This window comes from Rhododendron vialii, chromosome 8a (genome assembly GCF_030253575.1).
Source record: "Rhododendron vialii isolate Sample 1 chromosome 8a, ASM3025357v1".
Classification (NCBI taxonomy): domain Eukaryota; kingdom Viridiplantae; phylum Streptophyta; class Magnoliopsida; order Ericales; family Ericaceae; genus Rhododendron; species Rhododendron vialii.
The window spans coordinates 7,952,822-7,975,666 of record NC_080564.1 but is presented as its reverse complement, the minus strand read 5'-3'; the positions used below and the strand labels follow the sequence as shown (position 1 = coordinate 7,975,666).

General features: G+C 39.1%; 4 protein-coding genes across 5 annotated transcripts in view; 1 reads left to right on the top strand and 3 right to left on the bottom strand.

Annotated features, from left to right (window-relative positions):
- Window positions 1-692, bottom strand: part of LOC131298983 (stress-induced protein KIN2-like) — a 39,257-nt gene extending 38,565 nt beyond the window's left edge. The window contains exon 1 of the mRNA XM_058324505.1: window positions 687-692. The gene's annotated coding sequence lies outside the window, so the exon portion shown is untranslated. The remainder of the gene's footprint in view (window positions 1-686) is intronic.
- Window positions 693-1,402: 710 nt separating this feature from the next.
- LOC131335061 (probable inactive ATP-dependent zinc metalloprotease FTSHI 3, chloroplastic) lies at window positions 1,403-8,480 on the top strand. Its single transcript, XM_058370236.1, has 4 exons — window positions 1,403-2,732; window positions 4,364-4,687; window positions 7,230-7,530; window positions 8,097-8,480. Exons 1-4 carry the CDS (start codon window positions 1,710-1,712, stop codon window positions 8,291-8,293), a joined length of 1,845 nt encoding a protein of 614 aa, XP_058226219.1. The 5' UTR covers window positions 1,403-1,709; the 3' UTR covers window positions 8,294-8,480.
- Window positions 8,481-10,774: 2,294 nt separating this feature from the next.
- LOC131335063 (proline dehydrogenase 2, mitochondrial-like) lies at window positions 10,775-14,119 on the bottom strand. The gene is made up of 4 exons (XM_058370239.1): window positions 13,522-14,119; window positions 11,658-12,303; window positions 11,304-11,544; window positions 10,775-11,089 (listed from the first exon to the last, which is right to left on the bottom strand). Exons 1-4 carry the CDS (start codon window positions 14,026-14,028, stop codon window positions 11,050-11,052), a joined length of 1,434 nt encoding a protein of 477 aa, XP_058226222.1. The 5' UTR covers window positions 14,029-14,119; the 3' UTR covers window positions 10,775-11,049.
- A 2,862-nt stretch (window positions 14,120-16,981) lies between these two features.
- Window positions 16,982-19,651, bottom strand: LOC131335062 (proline dehydrogenase 2, mitochondrial-like). 2 transcript variants are annotated; one of them, XM_058370238.1, is made up of 4 exons: window positions 19,004-19,651; window positions 17,910-18,555; window positions 17,557-17,797; window positions 16,982-17,347 (listed from the first exon to the last, which is right to left on the bottom strand). In XM_058370238.1, exons 1-4 carry the CDS (start codon window positions 19,562-19,564, stop codon window positions 17,308-17,310), a joined length of 1,488 nt encoding a protein of 495 aa, XP_058226221.1. In that variant the 5' UTR covers window positions 19,565-19,651; the 3' UTR covers window positions 16,982-17,307. The 2 variants fall into 2 exon arrangements, with proteins under 2 accessions (XP_058226221.1, XP_058226220.1); XM_058370237.1 differs by having other exon boundaries at window positions 16,982-17,395; window positions 19,004-19,631.
- Between the last annotated feature and the right edge of the window lie 3,194 nt (window positions 19,652-22,845).

Genomic DNA, 22,845 nt, shown 5'->3' with positions numbered 1-22,845 from the left:
AATTTCTTCTTAGTTTCAAGCTCATAACTTGTATTTGTATCATGGAGATCTCTCTATTTGTTGCTACGGCTTTTAATCAAGGCCTACGGTATGTCAATTCCTCTGCATTAGCTCTCCAAATCTCCACCGCGATTTGTCTGCCTTTAGTAAACTTGAACTTGAAATCCCTACCACGAAGGGAGGTTCAGAATGACGTACGAGGCAAGAGGTCTTTTACAACTGACGATTCTGATGATGGGGAAGATTGGGAGTTTGTAATTATAGTTTTAGCTATATTGATCAATTTGATGAAAATTGGATTCTGGTGTATGTTGGAGCTATTTTAATTTAATGAGGTAAAAATTGGGAGTTTGCAATTATAGTTTTAGCTATATTAAACAATTTGATTTAATCTAGCAAAAACTTGATTCTTTTTCTATTGTAGCAGTTTTGATTAACTTAGATGAGAACTATATACAATTATTATTTGAATTGACTTGTTTGATCTGTTTGTGTGAAAAAACTCAATTTCAACACGTGTTGAAAGATTGTTTTAATTTGTTTGTGGCATTGGAGAAATAAAGAACTTTTTTAGTTTGGCTTAACCTAGATGGAGGGAGTTTTCATTACAAAATAAAAAGGAAAAAAAATGAACGATGGCATAAAACAATTAAACTTTTCTTTTCTTAAAGAATAGTTATTTGTGTGTAATGAATAAGTAGTGTATTTTTGTCGGAATTATAACGTTTGTCTTATATATCCAATAGTCTTTTAACGGAAGGATTCGAATTGGTTAACGTTTATAGATGATGGATTTGGGTTCTTTTAAAATTAAAGGAGTATTTGTGAGACAAGACAATAGATGACTAGATGAGGGAGTCTCTGTGGAATTTAACTGAAAAATGAATGCAAATAATTACCCCTACCTTCTCTCTCTGCAACATTATTTTCTCTCATTTAAGTTTCCTTTTGCCCTGACATTAAATATTTCTATACTATGGCCCATTTAGCTTAATAATCCTGTCAGATTTTTTTTGTCTTCATTACATTTTTTCCTTGTTAATATTTCGTCAATTTTTCTTTGATTATTGGTTGGTTAAGATGAAAGACATTTGAAAAGTATATATCAACATCTAAAAAGTAAAAATAATAATTAAAATCTTTAAAAAATTTACTCAAAACAAAAACAGATTTACCTTTTTGATTATTCTTGTCTTACAGAAAATGTTTACTACTTTTTTTTTTTTTATTACTTTTTTTGTCTTTATGCTTAATTACATTCACATGGGAGGTTTGCAGGCTGGAGGCCCTTTTGTCGCTTTTCAACCAGACCGATCTGGCCACCACGGCCCAGTTTCTATTAGCCCAATGGCCCAAGCCTGATTTTCATCGAGATACAGAGGCACTTTTTTCCTTTTTCTGTTATCAAGGAAAAACAGAAACAAGAGGTAAAATTCTGCACACAAGACCCTGACAAATTGTGTGGATAACAGCTGAAACATACAGTACCAAAAAATCATCCCATAAACCCCAATACAGTTATCATCATCTTGTTAAAGAAGACCAGCTGAAGAATTCCCATACTTTTCCTGTTTCCACTGTCAAGCTGATTACACCAGGTATTACCGGTTTTCTCCCCCAATAAAGGATTCAATATCTCAGCCAAGTGTGTTTTCAAGAAAATCCAGTCCTGGGTTCTATTCTTTATGGAAACTTTGCAGTAATTGGAAATGGGTACGATAGTTGTTCTTTCAAATAATGGGTTCTTTGTTACTCCAGAAAACTTGGGAGTTTATTCTGGAAAGTCTCAAACTTTTGGGAGAATTAGAAGTCTTAATTGTGCATTTTCTAACTCTAGCTTTAGTTCAGCTTCTTTTGAATTATCTAGGTTTCGTAGTTGTTCTAAATCTGAACATAGGTTACAGTGTAAGTCTATGATTAGGGCAGTGATCAGTAAAGAGAGTGAAAATAAAGGTACCCAGTTGGGAAAAAGAGAAAATGTTGGAATGAGAAAGAGATTTTCATTAAGATTGCGCCCAAGGCTGAGATTGCTGTCAAAAAGATTGAAAAGGGTTTCGATCAGTTCATTTTTGAATGACCTCGGAACGTTTTTTCGTAAGAATGTGATAGGAGTGATAGTTGCTGTTGCCTTGGGTCTGTGCTATTCGTTTCTGTTTTTAACGAGAACGCCATCTCCGAAAGTTGTCCCTTATTCGGACTTGGTAACGAGTCTTCAAAGTGGGGAAGTAACAAGAGTTATGTTTGAGGAGGAATCACGTCGTATATATTACAACACCAATTCGTGGAGAGTTGAGAAAGATCAAATATCAGAAGATAAATCCTTAGTTAATGCTCAAGATGGAAATGTGGTTGATTCGGTTGAAACCGGTGGTGTTGGGAGAAGGCAGGGAGTAACAGTTTTAAATGTGTTCAGAAAATTGATGAGGGTCCAAGCTTCTAACCCCAAGTGGGAGTACTCTACTAGAAAGATAGACCATGATGAGATCTATCTTCTATCTTTGATGAGAGATACGGGAATTACATATAGCTCTGCTCCTCGGTCACTAATTTGGTTGGTAAGAAGTATTGTAGCTACAGTGCTAGTTTTTTGGCCTCTTCCTCTTTTCATGTGGTTTCTACGTCGTCAACTTTCTGATGCTAATAGCCACGTCAGAAAACGAACGTCTAGTGATTCAATGGTTACATTTGATGATGTGGAGGGTGTTGATACAGCTAAGGTGGAGCTTATGGAGGTAAGATATATTGACTTGCCTTATATCTAATAGATGAGCTTCTCAAGTCCTACTTAGTTAGCAAGACATTCACATTGCTGGTTTGTGTCTTGAATTTGTATATTAGTTCACAAGTAATGTAGGTTTCATTTTGTCTAAAATGCCTTTTCTCTACTTCTTGTTGTAGTCATGCATGGGTAGGTTACAAAGCTCCTGACATTTCTTGACCAATAGCTGAAATGGCAACTGTTGATTGGAATTTGTGGCTCTCTTTTTTTCCCCTAGTGATTGGAGAGTCATTTGTTGAGTGTGAGGCTTTTTGATTTCTCTGTTTGGTTGGTGGACTTCCTGCTGTCCTTTATTGTACTTTTCCTTTTATTTGTATATTTATTGATTTTTCCGAGAAAGAAAAAATTTTGAGTTTATGTTCTCCAAAGCTGATCAAATTTCTACCAAGATAGCTGGAGGAGAATTATCGGTTGCTTAAGCTGTGGTGCTCTATAGGATTTTTAAGGAAATGGTAGCTTGTAGAATAAACAAGTTTCTCTTAGCTAGGTCATGTGAAATTCAAGTAATTAAGCATGTCACTTTTCAGTAGAAAAGCCAATCATTCAAAACTTGTACAGAAGAACTTGCGAATCTAGCAGCATCACTTAGTGAATGAGTCTTTCAGTTCCCCTAGAAAGAAAACATTTTTTTATGTAAAAGACACATGAAAGCATCCCCTGTCATGAAACTCATGTGACACATATTCAACCAGCCAATCTTACACAAATGTAGCGAAGAACATGTTCAGTTGTTAGCGTCGCTGACTTATGCCACATTAGTCAGTAATCTGGTCTATTGCATTTAGGCAGCAAAGCAAAAGTGGGTGTTTGGCGGCATGCCATCTGCTCTTAAGACTTTTGCTGCTTTGCATCACAAGCTAACACGCAAAGTCTATATGTCTGTGTGTGAGTGTCTGTGTTGGGACCATGTAATGAAAAAGCTCTAAGCAGCATCCTCTTTGGGCTAGAGAAGCCAATTGGGTCTTGCACTAGAAAGGGTTAGATAAACCTTCCAGAGTTTCATGGTAGATAGAAAGCTTTGAAGGCAGCCTAATTGGTGTGTTACTTGAAAATTAGTTATAAGTTCATTGCTATAAGTAGCAGGCGCCAACTGATCTGCTTTTAAAGTTTGTATGCATCGTAGGATAATGCCCGTAACTGTATAGATGATATAATGTAAAGACAGTTCACAATCTCAAGGGTCACATTGATACTGGTGATGGCAAGATTACTCTGTTGAAGCTGTAGCAAAAAGATAAAACTTTTGTTGTAAATAAATGGAGGCCTAGTTATAATTTATAAATGAAATGCTAGGGGAGGGGCAAACCTCAATGGACATTGGTTATCACGTTAGAAAGAAAGATATGCCCATATGGATTAACTAAATTTAACTGAGCATGCAGTCCATAACATAGGGGAATGGTGAAAAATGAATCACGTAACCGAACCCTTGAATAAATGACTGAAGACTTCGTTTGGTTTTGCTTGGGTCATCCGCATGGAGGGATTATTTTGTAGATATTTATCTTTTTTTGCAGGTGGAAATTCCTTATATTCTGTTTAATCCTTTTTCTGACCAAGTGCTCTTGCTTTTTGTTAAAATAGATAGTTTCATGCCTTCAAGGAGCTATTAACTACAATAAACTAGGGGCGAAGTTACCTAGAGGTGTGCTGCTGGTGGGTCCCCCAGGGTCAGGAAAAACATTACTAGCCCGTGCAGTGGCTGGGGAAGCAGGAGTGCCGTTTTTCACAGTTTCTGCCAGCGAGTTTGTGGAACTTTTTGTTGGGAGAGGGGCAGCTCGCATTAGAGACCTTTTCAAGGTGGCAAGGAAGAGTTCACCTTCAATTATTTTCATTGATGAGCTTGATGCTGTTGGAGGAAAGCGTGGTAGAAGTTTCAATGATGAACGAGACCAAACCTTAAACCAGGTAACTAAACCTTCAATCAGATTCATCTTTCATCTTCTCCCATAGAATATTGGGATTTGCAGAATTTCCAGACTGGTTTAGGGTCTGCTTTGATTGCATTATGTCATTCTAGTTCTTTGTGTGTGTTGCCAGTCAGATTAATTTTATGAATTGCAGAAATAATTTATTCATGCCGTAGGATTTTGGAGTAATGGAACGCATACGTTAAGTTGTACGACACTATATGTATGCAGTATTATCTGTGTGTCTCAGAAGCTTAGTGTAGTGGTGGTTGTGGCGTTAGAAAAGAACAGATATTGAAAGTCATGTCTATCCTGAGTATGGGAGAGAGAAGGTGTACAAGAATTGAGGCGAAACAATGGAGTGCAAAGTAAATATAAGAAAGAACATTGCCAGCCCAAGCACTGCTGGAAACCTATCCCTCACAAAGCTGTCTCTGAACTCTCTTAAGGAAGCTAGAAATGCACCCTGCAAAATCTGCATAATTGCCCCCACTTAACCTAACAAGAACCATAACATCTTAATGGTGATGATTAAGATTTCATCAGGTGAAGTTTATTCGTGAATCATGATTCTTCTTTCGTGACAACTAACTTTCTTTTTTAACTCTGAACTACTCCTAGTGGGAACATTGAGAAAAGAAGCTCTTTTTTCCCGATCTAGTTCCTCCACCACCGCAAAACTCACTTAGAGTCAGACATGCTATGCTGTTAGTTATTGAGAGACCCAAGTACTCACTTTCAAATTCAAGAAACAACTTTCAAGATCTTTTTTTCCTTTTGGAAGAGATAGGAGCAAAGCAATCAACCAATTGATAGTGGGAGACAGGGCAGGCCCTAAGCTGAGGCAGACAAGGCGGCGGACTTGAACCCCCAAATTTTGGATCAAAACTAGGGCCCTAGATAGATATAACCAGATATGTAATATATATTTAATCCAGCGCTTATATAACAAATAAGCTAGCTAACCCAGTGGAAAAGATTAGTTTTGCTATCCAACAGGTACATGGTTCAAGTCCTTAAGGACCTCTCTTTGTCTTCCCCATATGAATTATTTTTTTCCTCACAAGTTCGTCTTAGGCCCCAAGAATCTCAGGGCCGGCCATGGTGGGAGAATCCGTTGGGTCTTCCAATGTGTCATGTACTTTTTCACCTACCTAATGCTTTGCGGTATAGTATCTACAATGGATTTACCATTCTGTTTGATACCCTGTGCCGTTTCATTTTCTAATCTACTATCACAATAGATTGTTGGCACGAATATAACACAGCTATGAATGCTAAACATATAGAAGATGGGGGCAGCATGAAGCGTGAGAGAGATATGCAGTGAGATATGGAGAGAGACTTCTGATAACTTCTCACACATAACGGAAAAATTCACAAAAAAATGAGCATGATTCTAAGTGACAAAATGAAGAAATCATAGGGTTAGTCAATACTGTTGAACAACTATACCTAAATTGCTTTCTAAGTGGAAATTTAAATGGGAACTTTTCTTTTTAGCAAGGAAAAGAGGATTGTTTAAAACTCGTGGAAGGTGGGGGAGCACACATGAGAGAGATAGAGGGCAGGATATAGAGAAAGAAAGAGAGACAGAAGGTACTGAGAGGAGACAAGGAAAAACAAGGTGGCAGAGGAGTGAAAGAGCTGAATCTAACTGGGTTCAGAGTGGTGGAGGAACTGGATCCTTGCAAGTGGGGCTTTGCCTGCCTATACTAATGTTCATATGGTACGTATCTTCCTTATGCTACGTACTACGCTCATCTCTCGCTGAACAGAATTTGACTCTTTCTCTCTTTCGCCACCTCTCTCTGTCATATCTCCTTTCAGACCATTCTCTATCTTACTCTTTCTGTAACTCTCATGCCTTGTGCTCCCCCACCCTCCGTCAGTTCTTTAAAACCCTACTTTTCTTGTTAAGGACTGTCCCATTTAGTGTTTCATTTGGAGAGTACAGTTCTTCAGACATGTTGGACTTACCTTACGATTTACTTCATAGCCGTAAGTCTAAACAATGTCGTTTAGGTATTTAAATATCCTTTGGTATAATGTTTCTTCATTTTGTCAATTAGAATCGGTACTTTGATTTTCTGAAGTCTCCATTGTTTGATAGAAGTTATTGGTACTCTCACTCTATATCTTTCTCACGCTTCATGCTCACCGGTAGTTTCTAATAATTTGGATTGTCATAGCCAATCAGAAAATGAAATGACACAAGTAACAAATGGAATGGTAAATCTCGACATATACGCCATAGATACAATATCGTGAAACATTTTGGGTTTGAAAACGTAAATGATCTGAGAGTTGTATCCCGAATTCGAAAAGAGTACATAGGTTCTCCAAGTAACTAAAAAGTGGATAATCGGATTAGTTGAGGTGCGCGCAAGCTGGCCCAAAAATTTCTTGTCCTTTCTGTTTCTTTTCCTTGGTTTCAGGCACACCCTTAATTTAATGAATTACTGGATTCTGAATGTGTTACACATATTCCAAGATTTTTGGTCTTTAATTGGCTCTCATGACTCTTTTTGCCTTCACAGTTGCTGACGGAAATGGATGGCTTTGACTCGGACATGAAGGTGGTTGTCATAGCTGCAACAAATAGACCAGAAGCATTGGATCCTGCCCTATGTAGGCCTGGACGCTTCTCGAGAAAAGTATATGTGGGAGAGCCAGATGAAGAAGGGAGGAGAAAAATTTTGGCTGTGCATTTGAGAGGAGTGCCTCTTGAGGAAGATAGTGATCTCATTTGCAGCTTAGTTGCGTCTCTTACACCGGGATTTGTTGGTGCTGGTCTCGCAAACATTGTCAATGAAGCCACTTTACTTGCTGCTCGCAGAGGTAAGCTCAAAATCTGTTGTCTTGACTAATAGTTGATTAATCTATCTTGTCTGCCATAGTACTCCCTTCGTCCCATTTTGTTTTTCTCTTTTCACTATTTTAGGCATCTCAAAGATTTGGTGGTGTTTTTCTATTTTTTTTCTTTTCGGATGATTTTTGAAACTTCGCGACAACTAGATGAAATCTTTTGATTGGTGAATTTTTTTGAACGTACATTTATGTGTTCATCCAATTAAAGGTCACAACTTCCGAAAATGGACAAGCAAATCTTGTGCGCAGTTTGGGATAATATAAGCTTTAACCTGGCCCCGAGTGTTATTCATTTGCGTTCATGTTTTCTTTTTAGTGAAAGAATATGCATAATTCTCGCTGTTAGTGTTTCCCTTTGTCGATTTGTTTATTAACGGCCAATGCCTCGTATACCAATGCTGCAACATATTCCCCCTCTTATCGCATGTCCTTTTTGACTGCCTTCTCTGAAATGTTGTTTTCATGATTCGGTTACTTCAAATTGAATGCCTCTGGCAAAAAAGTAAGTTTTGTCATATGCCTTGTTCATTTCACAGGTTGTGAACTTGTCTCAAGGGAAGACATAATGGAAGCTATTGAAAGAGCAAAGTATGGCATCAACGATAGGGCACTTAGACCTAGCACGATAAGCAAGGAACTCGGGAAAATTTTCCCGTGGATGCCCTCTCTGATAGGCCGGAATGGCAGTAGACCGGATGACATGCAAGGTCCACTGGGCTATCAAACTCTCTAAGCTGATGATGGGTATGCTCTCTTTCACACTACCAGTCTTCATTATACAGAGTACTCCAGAGGAATATTGTTTGATATTATCTGTTGAGATAAGTCTGTTTGAAAGAAAATGGGATGTTGCATAGTGGCTCTCTTTTTAGTAGGGATGCTAGATTCGTATGCAATGCTGCCTTGACATTCGGCCCACGTATTTCTGCTCTCTTTTGCCAAACTATACACTAGGTTTGGCTTTGCCTTATCTGTCAGATCAAATACATTCTCCCCTCCCTCCCGATTTCCCGGGAAATACATCACAACATGCCCAGAAAATGTACCATAAACAACTCCAAATCAACATTGCGATATGTTGGTATTTTTGAATTGTTGCAAGAGAAAAGAAAACTGGCATTGTGATTTCTCCTTGAATCACTGTAAATGATGCTCTAATATGCTTTTTAATAATTTTGTTTGTACGTAATTTAAACTAACGGGACTGGTAGGGAAACATGACTTTTGACTGATGGTGCTACGCTTCTATCAACGGCAAGCACCTCGAGTATCAACAATTGGAGGAAATGGATCCATGTAGCCAACTCAGGCTTACATGGATTTTGACTTTGTCGAGGGGAAAGAAAGGGAGAGGAAAATATAGCTGCTTATAGATAGTGACTTTTGAATATTATAGATACGCATTTTCAATTTGTCGAGGCAGAAAGAAAGACGTAAATTTATACTAGTTTCTATTCCATTTTCTTTTCCTTCTTTTCAGTAGCCCCATGTTTTGGAACCTTTAGCCTTCATGAAATTTGAACTTGTGATTTCTTGGAGGCAAGCCCTTTAGTTACTTTTTTTTACCTATTTGGCCCAACCCATTGGGTTTGGTACAAATTTTTTCCCCTTTCTTTTCACCCGGGACAATCAAAACATAAAACCCACCCAGTCAATTAATGCCGTTACTTTTTGTTTGTTCTTTTTTCTGTATTTTTGTATATGAGAATAAATTCTCTATACTGCCGGTGTAAACATTTGTTTCCTCCAAATTAATTGCATTGCGCCACGTTGCCATATTTTATTAATTGTGACCACTATTTTGACACGTGTCGCAATGCAATTGATTTGGAGAAAACAAATGTTTACACCGGCGGTGTAAAGAATTTATTCTCGTATTTATAAAGTACTGTATAAAACTACTTTCCCGATTTTGGGGACCCTCCTTTGGGGCCCTATTTTTGGGGGGTTACGTGAGTGCTACACTGATCCGCCCCTGGGCTGCTGCCACTTAAAACTAAAAGTATGAAAATTAATTGCATTGCGACACGTGTCAAAATAGTGGTCCCGATTAATAAATATGGCGATGTGGCGCAATGCAATTAATTTGGAGGAAATAAATGTTTACACTGGCGGTGTAAAGAATTTATTCTCTATAAATATCCCCGAAATTTTGTAAAGCTTCACGGTTGTTCTGGTGGTGAGGCACTGTGCTTCCTCATTAGGCCCCAATGTTTCCCATTTTTGGTTTGTCAATGGGTAAAAAAAACACCTCTTACACAAATTTTTAGTATGTCAAGACACCCACAGTAAAATGAACTTATGCATCATTGGTACCACAAGGTCATTTACAATGATATTATTTGCTACACAAATCAATTAATATATCTATATGTTCTACGTAAAACTAAAAAAAAATAAAATTACGTACATGTTTTTCTTTAATATTTTACAGTTTTTGATTATTTCTACGAGCTCAAAATTATCTAACACTAACAAAAAATAAATAAATGATATACACATATACTCATTTTCGAATTAAATCTACAAATTGATGTGAGTTCACTTACGGCTTTTAAACACATATGGCTGGTCCTAAAGGGGTGACCTCTTTATAGAAAATTTCTGAATCCGTCGCTGTCGCAACCACACGAGTCATGTGTGGCACCACTAGCAAATCCCATACTGTAATGTTGGGAAAGCCCATTCTGTGATGGTGAGGATATATTTGATTAGACATTATCCAATTATCAGCAGCTATCCATTCAACAGAAGAATTGCATTATTAAAGCTAGAGTCATAATAAACACGAATTCCAAAGGGGTTGGTGCCCCAATAGCCATACCATCTATGCTTGTACCTCTTATCAAAATGATTCAAATGGCTTTGTAATTGTTTAAACCGTGCGATGGTAATGGGATCTGGTTTTTGTCCATATTGTTTGGCAATCAAGATCCAATCATTTGGGGGACTATAATATGTCTGTCCCACGTTATGCGAAATGAGATCAATTTGTTTCTGTTATGTCATTCAAGTCGTTTATTGTATAGGTATCGATATGTATTTATATCGGACTTTGACATCCATGTGACCGAAAAATAATAACTCTGATAATAATATCATTCGACCATGTTTTTGCCGATGTTTGATTGACTTTATCGTTTTTGGGATGATACACACATCAGGATCTTTTTTGGATAATATGATGGATTTACAAAATAAACAATTCGAATCATTAGATGAAATCGTAATGAGTTTTATTTTGTGTCACATAAAGATCATATGAGAGAAATCTTCTCAGTATTTGGAACCGGCTACAACGATCCTTCTTCTTCTTCTTCTTCTTTATTTTGAAAATCGAAAAATCCATTCATAACTCCAAACGGGCATGTACAAAGAGATTTCATCACAGCATTACACAGAGGCTTGTTCTTATTTATACTTGTAACAATACTGATCAAGTTTCCAGCTTGCTGGTTCCTTGAAACTAATCGCCTTCGATTTCAAACCTCAAACAATTGCAGCTTTCAGTCTCCTTTTCAACTCCTTCCTGTAACCAGAAGAAATATGAGCGTACAACGTTTGAAAATCCATCCTCCAATGAAAAATGGCGGAACCAGGTTTTTAGGTCGGAGGTGGCACTCAAAAATATTAGTGTAATTGATGTAAAATAATGTACACAATGCTATGAAGAACATCAAGGTTTGCAAAACTTTTCCCATAAACTAAGTTAACCTTTTTTACCAAAAAAAAACAAAGTTTACCTCAGGAGTTGTCTGTCAAGGGTGGATGCAGATAAGAGCCCCTTGTTTTCTTCAGCCCTCCTAAGAAGGTAAGGCATAACTAGCTCCACAGGACCAAAAGGCATGTACTTGCTAACTTGGAACCCAGCATTTCTCAGGCCAAAGGAAAGTGCATCAGCCATTCCGTACAGCTGAGCGAATTGAAGCTTCTGTTTTTCCTTTTCGATTCCCAGTTCTCGCGCTTTCGCTGCTGCCTTGGTTCCTATCCCCCACAACACCTCGTGTTTTAGAACCAAAAACTCACGATGTCTTTTCACACATAAAAGAATCCGATTTCAAGAAAAAGAAAACAAAAGTTGGAAAAACACATTTTACCTGATTCGAAATTGTGGGTTGCAAGAACGACAGCGCCTGAGCCATTCGCGGCCTTGTCAAGCATGAAAAAGGCACAGTCATTAAAACTTGCATGTGTTTGATCAATAGTGTCGTGGATAGGGGACTCCACTCCCAAAGAAGCAGCTAGTTTCCTTTCACTAGACATATAAGCTCCCCTCACCAACTTAAACCCCATCGGCACTCCCATTTTCTCCGCGGCACTTGAAGCCAAGTGCAATCTTTCTCTGGCATCTTTCAAATAAGATTGAATCGTCCCGTAAACGATAGAGTTATCGTCCTTGTTGTACCTGATTGCGGTGGAATATGTGAAGTAATCGATCGAGGGTTGAACACAGGTGTCCTCTGCATCAATTACCATGGGGACATTGGCTTCTAAGCATTTCTCGCAAACTTTTTGCAGTCTTTGATGGGCTAAGCAGAGGTTTTGCTCTTCTTCTGGTGTTAAAGGGTCTGGCTTTCTTGGTGTGTGATAAAATGGGCTTGAATCGGAGAAAATCGGAAGAGTGTCGAGCTTCCATGGAAGTTGGAAAGATTCATTTTTGTATTCCCATCTCAGGAGATCGCTTACTCTCTTGAGCAAACCAACGGGGCAAATTGCTGTGACCTTCACTACCACACAGCTTACCTGTTCACAGGAACTTCATCTTTGATCAAATAGAAACAAACATTAGTCATGCACTCTACCAATTTGGGGATGGTACTGTGAAGTGGTGTGCGTAGTACCGTGCTACTCACCTCCGAGCCGTCGGATCGTGCATCCGATGGCTCGCATCTCATCTCGGCAATAAACGGCTCTCTATCGTTGGTTGCCAAGATGAGATCTGAGTTGTCAAATACATGATCCGACGGTTCGGAGGTATGCACCTCATTGCACAGCACCAACCCGAAGTGTGCACCTCCGAGCCGTCGGATCGTGCATCCGACGGCTCGATCTCATCTCGGTAATGAACGGCTTTTGATCGTTGGTTGTCGATGTGAGATCCGAGCCGTCAAATGCACGATTCGACGGCTGGGAGGTGCGCAGCACGGTACTGTACACCTCACTGCACAACACCAACCTGAAGTCCGTACTCTACTAGTTAAATACTCCCTCCGTCCCAATTTGTTTGTCCAATTGTCGAAATACGTGTCTTTCAAAAATATACTTATATATTACATTTTATAATTTTTTTATGATTTTGAAGATTTTGTATAATAAAATTAATTGAGATCTATCAAACAAGATCCATATTGCATATTAAAAATATTATGAATTGAAAATTATAGCCAATTCTTTGAGAGGTTAAATGCTCTCAAAAAGTCAAAAAGGAGACAAACAAATCGGGACGGAAGGAGTAATTTTTTGGGTGAGGAGAAGGGGCTGAGCAACACCGGCTCCTCGAGCGTCTGAGATTTAAAAATTTTATTCTATATATATACACACACACTTGAATTTGAATATAATTGAGAATTATTCGTATATAACTACTTATAATCTTAATAATTTTGGTTTGATTTGATAAAAAATCGGTTATTTTAAATTCTCATTTCTTTCTTACATAAAAAATAAATACGTGACAGTTGAAGTAGTTTAAGGAAAAAAATTCAAAATGAATGATATATTTTAATTACATTAGGCTAGAATCATTTTAATATATAAATATAATGTATTGAAAATTATGATATAATAAGTATATATTTCGATAAAAAATTTGTATCTCTGTGAGCTAAACTCCAGTTCAAAATTCTGGCTTTGCCACGGGAAGTAATCACTCCAAGGAAAGGAGAAAATATTGAGATGCAGATTATAGATATTGGGGCGTTGGCCTCCTAGGGCAACGGTTACAAATCAAAGGAAACTTACAGAAGATGGAGGGAGCGATTTCGCGGCTTCAACCGTCCGAAGAAACCCATCCAAATTCCGATCACACGACTCGTTATCACCCGCATGTTCCAACGCGTAATTCAGCATCCCTCTAAGCCCAGAATCCCAAATCTCGCCGACTTTCCTGCACGCCTCGGCCGGGTTCTCACCAGCGCAAAATTGTTCAAAGAACGTGTGCCGAATCACCCCGCGCAGCAAACCCGTGTCCATGAGCTTAGAGTTCATGACCCACGTGCCTAGATCGACCGCCGGGTCGGCCGCGGCCGCATGGAGGTTGATAGCCGACCGGAGGAGCTTTGTGGTGGAGTGGGAGGAGAAGAGGGACTTGGTGTCATCAAGATTGATGATTGAGTTTGACAAGGGGCTGGTGGGTTTTTCGTCTAAGTTGAGGGGAGAGACGGCGGTGATGGAGGAGGGAGAGGCGGAGTTGAGAGGGCGGAGGCTAGTTTTGAGGAGTTTTTTTGGAGAGACAAAACGGTTGGCCATCAGGTGTTGCTGTTTCTGGGCAACCCCTCTCTCTCTCTCTCTATGGTACCCTTCTTATTTTTCTATCACCAGCTCTTGAAAACTTACACGCAACTCTAATTACTAGGAGACTATAAACTTAAAGTCTACTAGCGAGGGCCTCACATATGACTGGAGAAAGTGCTCTGTATAGCTGGGCCTAAAAAAGTTGATAGAAGAACTTGAGAGATTTCGAACGAGATATTTTAGGAAGAAGCAAATTTTGAATTCTCATACCATGTGGTCAACTCCTTAGGTTAGGTCGTTGGTCTACTGCTGTTAGAAGACGTATTATGCTTCTTTTTAATTTTGTTTTGGATCCGAATCCTCTCCAATAACTGTTTGTGATAGTTATTGGGTTGTCTTACAAATGTGAACCCCGAAATGATAATCTTACGAATTAGAATATATTACAGTGCGAGGAAAAAATGAACTATCCGAAACAGTATTTGAAGAGGATCTCAATTCTCAACCCCTAAACTATACTATAAGATTAACAATTTAACTAAATTATCAATCTTCTGATGTTCTAGTTGTAAAAGAAAAATTATTCGACAGACTTCCCTAAGAATTAAAGATTGGATTCCGTTTATGTGGACGGGGTGATGATTTCACTTGGATTTCCCCTTTTTCTCTCAGTTTCTAATTAAGGTGCTCACATCACGTTCCACAAGTAAAAAAGAGGTTGGCTAAAGAGTGGAATCTAGGCAGTGGTAGTCACCTAGAAATCAGGGTTTCTGAAAACTTTCAGGAGCTAGACCCACACCTGAGTGCTATAAATTCCTGTGTTGGTCATTTCATACAAGCCTTTGCTCCGTTTTAGGGACCCATGTCCCGCTTCCGACCTCAATTCGGACAGGGAATTATATCACTTGTCTCGGCCGTTGATCTCGCAAATCAACGGTTAAAATGTGTCAAGCAAAAACGACATCGTTTTGAAATAAAAAGTGTTCGGCACATCTCAACCGTTGATTTGCGAAATCAACGGCAGAGAGGAGTGGGACAGGCCCCTGTCCAGATTGGAGTCGGACAGGGGATTTCGGTCCCGTTTTAGTTGGACTTGCCACTAGTGGACAATGAGATTGATTTTTTCGGGTTAGTAATAGACCGATCATTCTGCTTATCAAATACAGAGTGGAATCCTGTAGTACTCTTGAATCCAAAATGGTTCAAAAAGTAGATGATTTGGGAATCTGGTTGGTTCCTGTCAATTTCCAGACATGAATTGGGTAGTACTAGATTGACACCCAATGTCGGCTGCTAGCTAGCCCAGTGCTGCTGGTCCATGACTTGCTCTCCAAGCTCCGTGTCATTTGGATTCATCGATGACAAATCAATACTTCGAGATCAATACTGACTTTATATATGGTGATCACATTTGGGTACGCCATTTTAAATTTTACGTGATGTGTCACCCTTGTATTAATAGAATATGTTCATTACATAAAAATGAGGCACATTCTACCAATGCAAGAGCGTCAGTGTAAATAATTACACCACCGCCAATACAATAATGACACATCACATAATTACCTAAATGTGGTCACCAAAGTGTTTGGGTCGAGGGAAACAGGAGTGTTGATCTAGTACACTATACTAGTTAAAATGGTGTAGGTCTCACTCCTGCAATACATTTTTTTGTAAGCATGACATCACTTTGTGGTGGAATCCACGTCATTTCAATCAATAGGAATTAAGAAAGAAGGTAATGTTCACCCTCTTAAGTGGAGGGCGAACAAAACTCAACTCCTACTTGTTTTGGTTTTGTAATTTCCAATCTCAAATGTCGAAAAGGCAATTATGCCCTCATGGCTCTCATCCAACTTAACTCCGCCTTTTTGTCTTTGCAATGATACAATACTGCCACCTTCAACAACTTACTGGTAGTAAACTGTTAACATCTTAATCAATTTTTTAAACGGCATATATAACATCTTAATCATAGTATTAACTTGTAATGGTGATTTAACAGAGGAAAAAGCCCGTGCATGTTCAGGAAAAGACCATACGTAATTGCAGTTGACTAAATTATAAAAATATTTTTTTTGAGTGGCTCCGTAATGTATAAACGCGTCTCAATCGAATAATTTTATGTGCTTGATTCAATCTTTTAATTTTTCATTCTGCGTTTACGTCTTCGATATAAAACCCACCCCACCAATTAAAAATAAACACGACTTCCAAAGGATAGAGTTGGTGGGCCCCAATAGCGCCATACCATGCTTGTATCTTCCATCAATAGTTTTGTACTAGTCTTTATTTAATATTATATATAAAACGTGCGATGGCATGGTATCTGGTTTGTGTCCATATCGTCTGGCAATCGAGATCCTATCATTTTGACGGACTCTCAAAGTCGTTTATTTTAGAGGCATAGATATGTAATTATATCGGACCACGATATCCATGTGAAGGAAAAATAATTGCTCTGACAATAATATGATTCGATCAAGTTTTTGTTGATGTTTGATCAGTCTAACTTTTTTTGCATGATAGATATATCGGGATCTGTAAATACAATGGGATCTTTTGTGGGAAAAAAATCATTCGGATCTATAAAGTGAACGACTCAGATTATCAGATGAACTCCTGATTAATGAATGTTATTTTGCGTCGCATGAGGGTTACACGAGAGAATCTTTTTTAACATTATTTGGAACTGACTACATGTATCCTTGCTTTTTCTTCTTTTTCTTAATGAACATAGGAAAATTCAATCACTCCAAACGGCTTGTACAAAGAGATTACAGCCAATTTGGGCATCGGATCTACAAAATGAAAGGCTCAGATCGTTAGATGAATTCCTAGTGAGTTTTATTTTGCGTCACATACGAGGGTCACATGAAAAAATCTTTTCCCATTTTTTGGAGCAGGCTATATCCTTCTTCTTCTTTTTCTTAACGAACATCGGAAAATTCAAGAACTCCAAACGGCATGCATGTACAAAGAGATTTTATTCATCACAACAACACACGGATCCTCCTTCTTCCATTCAAGTTCAAGTTATAAACAAACACACTGATATATCATCAGCTTGGAAATAATGGAAGGCTGAAATCCATGTTAACTTGTTGCTTGGCATTCAAATGATACTGGAAACAATGTTCCAAGTATCCCTTTGGTGAGCAATAATCCCCCACAAACACAATGAGAGAACCCACAAAAGACCCAAAGCTAGTTCTTATTTCTCCATGTAATGCTGATCGAGTTTCCAGCTTGGTGGTTGTTTGAAACTAATCGCCTTCTCACCAATTTCACACCTTAAAGAATTGCAGCTTTCAGTCTCCTCTGCAACTCCTTCCTGTAACCAGAAGAAATATAAACATATAACGTTTGAAAATCCGATCCCCTATGGAAAAGAAAAGAAAGGAAAGGAAAGGAAAAGTTAATTTTTATCGTTTGATTTGAGAGGAAGCGGAGGAAAATAGCAAAATGAAGAATTAAGCAAGGTAAATTTTCCTCAAAGTTTTCGCTCATTTTCCTCAAGTTCCAAACGGGCTGCAAGTTTACCTCAAGAGTTGTCTGTCAAGTGTGGATGCAGATAAGAGCCCTCTATTTTCTTCAGCTCTCCTAAGAAGGTAAGGCATAACTAGCTCCACAGGTCCGAAAGGCATATACTTGCTAACTTGGAACCCAGCATTTCTCAGGCCAAAGGAAAGTGTATCAGCCATTCCATACAGCTGAGCAAATTGAAGCTTCTGTTTTTCCTTTTCGATCCCCAGTTCTCGCGCTTTCTCTGCTGCCTTGGTTCCTATCCACCGCAACACCTCATACATTAAACCAAAAACCCAAAACGCCTTTCCGCGAAAACGAGGGATTCAATTTCAAGAAAACGAAAACAAAAATCGGAGAACATTTTTTACCAGATTCTAAATTGTGGGTTGCAAGAACAACAGCACCGGAGCCATTCGCTGTCTTCTCAAGCATGAAAGTGGCACAGTCATTGAAACATGCATGTGTTTGATCAATAGTGTTGTGGATAGGGGACTCAACTCCCAAAGAAGAAGCTAGTTTCCTTTCACTAGACATATAAGCTCCCCTAACCAACTTAAACCCCATAGGCACTCCCATTTTCTCCGCGGCACTTGAAGCCAAGTGCAATCTTTCCTTGGCATCTTTCAAATAAGATTGAATCGTCCCGTAAACGATAGGGTTATCGTCCTTGTTGTACCTGATTGCGGCTGAATAAGTGAAGTAATCGATCGAGGGTTGAACGGAGGTGTCCTCTGCATCGATTGATAAAGAGACATTGGCTTCTAAGCATTTTTCACAAAGTTCTTGCAGTCTCTGATGGCCTAAGTAGAGGTCTTGCTCTTCGTCTTGGGTTAAAGGGTCTGGTTTTCTTGGTGTGTGATAAAATGGGCTGGAATCGGAGAAAATCGGAAGGGTGTTGAGCTTCCATGGAAGTTGGAAAGATTCATTTTTGTATTCCCATCTCAGTAGATCACTTACTCTTTTGAGCAAACCAATGGGGCAAATTGCAGTGATCTTCACTATCACACAGCTTACCTGTCCACAGGAATTTTATATCTGATCACATGGAAACAAACATTAGGAATACGAAAATGAAGAAGAACGTATGGAAGACAAAACACATGGATCATATATTCTTCGAGTGATTGTAGTGTGTTTCTTGGGCCGATTAATTCCACAACAATCAATAATGAAATGATTTTTTTCCCCCTGATCAAGAACACATGGATCATATATTCTAGTTGACTCCAGACCCTGCTTTGTTTTATTTCTTTCCTTCCATAAAAAAACCCAAAAAAAACAAATTAAAAGCAAGATTTTTCTTCAACGGAGACTGTAACGAAAGCAGAAACAGAGAGAAAACAGAGAAAGTGACAAGCCAATAAAACACAAGATGAAATTCAACTCTCCCTTTTCTGCCTTTCTGTTGAGGGAATACAGTTTTTCATTTTGTGCCTTAGTTGTCAAATCAAACGAATCTTACAGAAGATCGGGGCAGCGATTTCGCGGCTTCAACCGTCCGAAGAAACCCATCCAGATTCCGATCACACGACTCGTTATCACCCGCATGTTCCAACGCGTAAACCAGCATCCCTCTGAGCCCAGAATCCGAAATCTCGCTCACTTTCCTGCACGCCTCGGCTGGGTTCTCACCGGCGCAAAAGTGCTCGAAAAACGTGTGCCTGATCACCCCGCGCAGCAAACCCGTATCCATGAGCTTGGAGTTCATAACCCACATGCCCAGATCGACCATAGGCTCGACGGCGGCCGCGTGGAGGTTGATCACCGACCGGAGGAGCTTCGTGGTGGAGACGGACGAGAAGAGGGACTTGGTGTCATCAAGATTGATGATCGAGTTTGAAGAGGTGGTGGTGAAACGGGTGGTTGTGGTGGTGGTGGTGGTGGTGATGGGTTTTTCTTCTAAGGTGAGGGGGGAGGCGGCGGTGAGGGAGGAGGGGGCGGCGGAGTTGAGGGGGCGGGTGGAGAGAGAGCGGAGGCGGGCTGTTTGGAGGAGTTTTTTTGGAGAGACAAAACGGTTGGCCATCAAATGTTCGCTCTCTCTCTCTCTCGCTCCCTCTCTCTAGTAGAGTAATGTTTTACCAAGTCTTCGTGCCAATGAATTTTGGGGTTAGTTTTATAGGGAAGATTTCCTCCTTACTTGTTTTAACGAACTTAAAGGGGAGTATTTTGAATCGTAAATTGTTGGATCAAGAGTTAAGCCGTCGATTATCGACATAAACGGCTTTATTGACCACTCGACACAAGTTTGGCAGTGATGCTTGGCAGCATCACCTCCGAGTTTTTTTTGGCTAAATCAATTACAGTACACTACAACAGAGGATCAGAATCTTAGAAGGAATTTAATTTGTCAAAATCAGATGCATAATGTAGGGACCACTCAATGGGTGATTGCAAACTATCCCCTAAAGTATGCCCATAATCTTTATAATTTGACAACACATTTTTTTTTCTTTTCCCTCTAAACTCTAAAGTACGCCTATAATATTTTTTAAACTTTTTTCCATTTTAGTGAACTTTTTAAAATTTTGTCTATATTTGTTTATTTTTCTTGTCGAGACAAACGATATAATGCAAAAATTATGACGAAAATTGGAAAGAGTAACTAAAAGTAAAATAATATCGATTGGCTGTAACAAAATTAATTTAGTCCAAACGCTCTCAAATAATACGAACACAAATCCAACATCCCCTTTTTCTTTACCTCTCTTTTCTCAGCCTTCAAAAATTGTGAGACAAATTATGCAAACGTATTCCGAAAATATTGCATGCTTTAGACAACTATTAAGATTTGATGTTGATTGTTGATGGGCTAATGAGTACTAAGCAATCTAGAGGAACAATGTCACAATGATTTGGTGGGTGGGTGATTAATGATAATGTCATGGTGGTGCATGTGTAGTGTAAATTAATAGGAACTCTATCTATACTTTTTTTTTATAAAAATATATTCGGTTCGGTCCAATTTATTTCGGATTGGATGATGGAAAATCGGATCGAATCAACCTTTATTTGGGATTGGCTTGAAATCAATTTGGGCCAAATCGGTTACCTCTAGAAACCAAACCAAATCACTGGTTTGGTCCTGGTTTGGTTTACCTTCAGTCTGCCAGTTTTATAATTTTCGTAACATTGAGAGTCATTGAAAACTCAACGGACAAAATTGTAAGTCAAATTTATTAAGGGGTTAAGTGGAAAAAAGGTTATGCTTAAGGGCAAAATGTTATTTCGCCTTACAAAATACGAGTAGGTTTGAATTGTCAAAAATGTTATACTACTACCCGAATGGACCAATTTTTTTTTTTTTTAATCGTCAATTCATTCGTCACAAGCCTATCGGGCAAACAGATTTCAGAACAGATACATGAAAGAATCAAAGAAACCTAAACGTCGATCTCAGGCACTTACTGCCGAAGGAGGCCCCGCAATAACACTGGTACGTAAGAACCAATCTCGGTCTAGGTAACAAAGCCCTACAATTAAGATTCGCTGATATCTGAGAGCAAAACAACAACAAAACAACTAAAAGCTAACGGGTCTCATGGACAAAACCACAATAGTCACCGGCCTGAATAGGATGAGAATCGAATACCACCGGACCACGGCGACCGAATACCAGATTTCTTCTAGTCAAAACTGCTGCACCGCCCAAACAAATACCACCGGACCTCCACCAACCCCAACACCACCACCGAACCCACCAGCCCCAAAACAAACATCCAGAGACACAAAAAAACAACCAATACCGGACCAATCCTCAATAGGTGCCGGGTTATTTGCCCACCACCAACACCCACCAAATTTGGAACGTCCAGACTGGTACAGAACCGGACGGGGGAAACCTGCCGGTAGAAAAGAAAAAAAAAACGAAAAAAGCAGAAGAAAAATGAAAAACCCATGCACCAACTGCACACCTTATTACGCTCGTCAGCCGGACCAGGAGCAACAGATCTGGAGACGATGGAAGAGGAACAAGCCGGCGGAGCCTGAGGAGCCCTCGCCGTCCCTAACGAGCCACCGCCCGAAACCTGGTGGTCATGGAGAACACGGCGAAGAGAGAGAGGAGAGGCGAGGAGGGCAGGGGTGGGGAGCGGGGGGGAGGAGGGTGAGATAGGCGGAGGCCCCTCTCCCCAGATCTGAATCAGATTTTCTTTCTCACCCTAGGCTGCCGGTCTTTCTCTCACTGAGTAATTTGAAAATTCCTTCCACCTGAATGGTCCGTTAAGCATTGGAGTTTAGGTCATGTTGCCTCACTCACACAGCTTCACGGATCTTGACAACACAACTCATGGATTGTGATGCAGGGAAAAAACCGTCTTTTCTTTTCTTTTTTATAATTGTGTTTCGGTCAATTTTCGTGCACTTCGACTAGTCTCGGAGAACGAATCCCACCGTCCGCTTGCGGGAGTCCCAATTAAAGTAAGGGCAAAACTCTATATAGACCAGCCCAAAAGAACTGGTAGTACCTAAGAAATTTCAAATATGAGACCTTAGGAGGAAACAATCTCTTAAATTTCTAGTCTTGACTATTAGGCCAAACCTTAGAGTTGGAACAACGGTCTTTCTAGGCCATTCATTCTAAGTAATTTATAGGATATTTAAAAGATGACATAAATTAAAAAGAAAATTACAAATTAAGATGAACTACTACGTTTTAAAAAAGGAGAACTTAAAAAAGAATATTAATGTTTTTACTAAAAGAACTTGTTGATATCTAGTGTTTTGCATCAGAAAAGTTAAATTTGTTTTAACTTAAATGGGATATTTTTTTAGATTCTCATAATGTTGAAGAAATATTGAAAAAAAAAGAGAGTGGCAAAAAGGAATCACATCTCTTGGTAGGAATCACGTCATCTTCATCCTCTATCGTCAATGGTGATTCCAAATTACAGAAAAAGTAACACGTGAGCATTCGGATAGAAATCCAAATTTGACATTAGCTGTCGTGGTTGCCCTATCAAATGCTCAGTGACTATTTTGAAAGTGCTGATTTGGCACTCTCCATCTCAATTTATCTGTCCGATTTCAGAAATTCAATTATTTTGGGAAATAAAATGATTACATCTAAAAAGAACGTTAAATTTCTCTTCAATTTTTTTAAAAAGTTACTTTATACCAATAAAAAAGGAAAATCATTTTACTCCCAAGAATTTGGTCAAGTGGTTGTAACAAAGCAATAAGTGCTCTTCTTTGAGATCATATGTTCCATTTTCATAGAGGCCAAACATATGCTCAGTTGTTTCCTTCAGGACCCTATAATTAGTCGAAGTGCGAGTAAGCTGGACCGAACATCCAATTATCTTGACA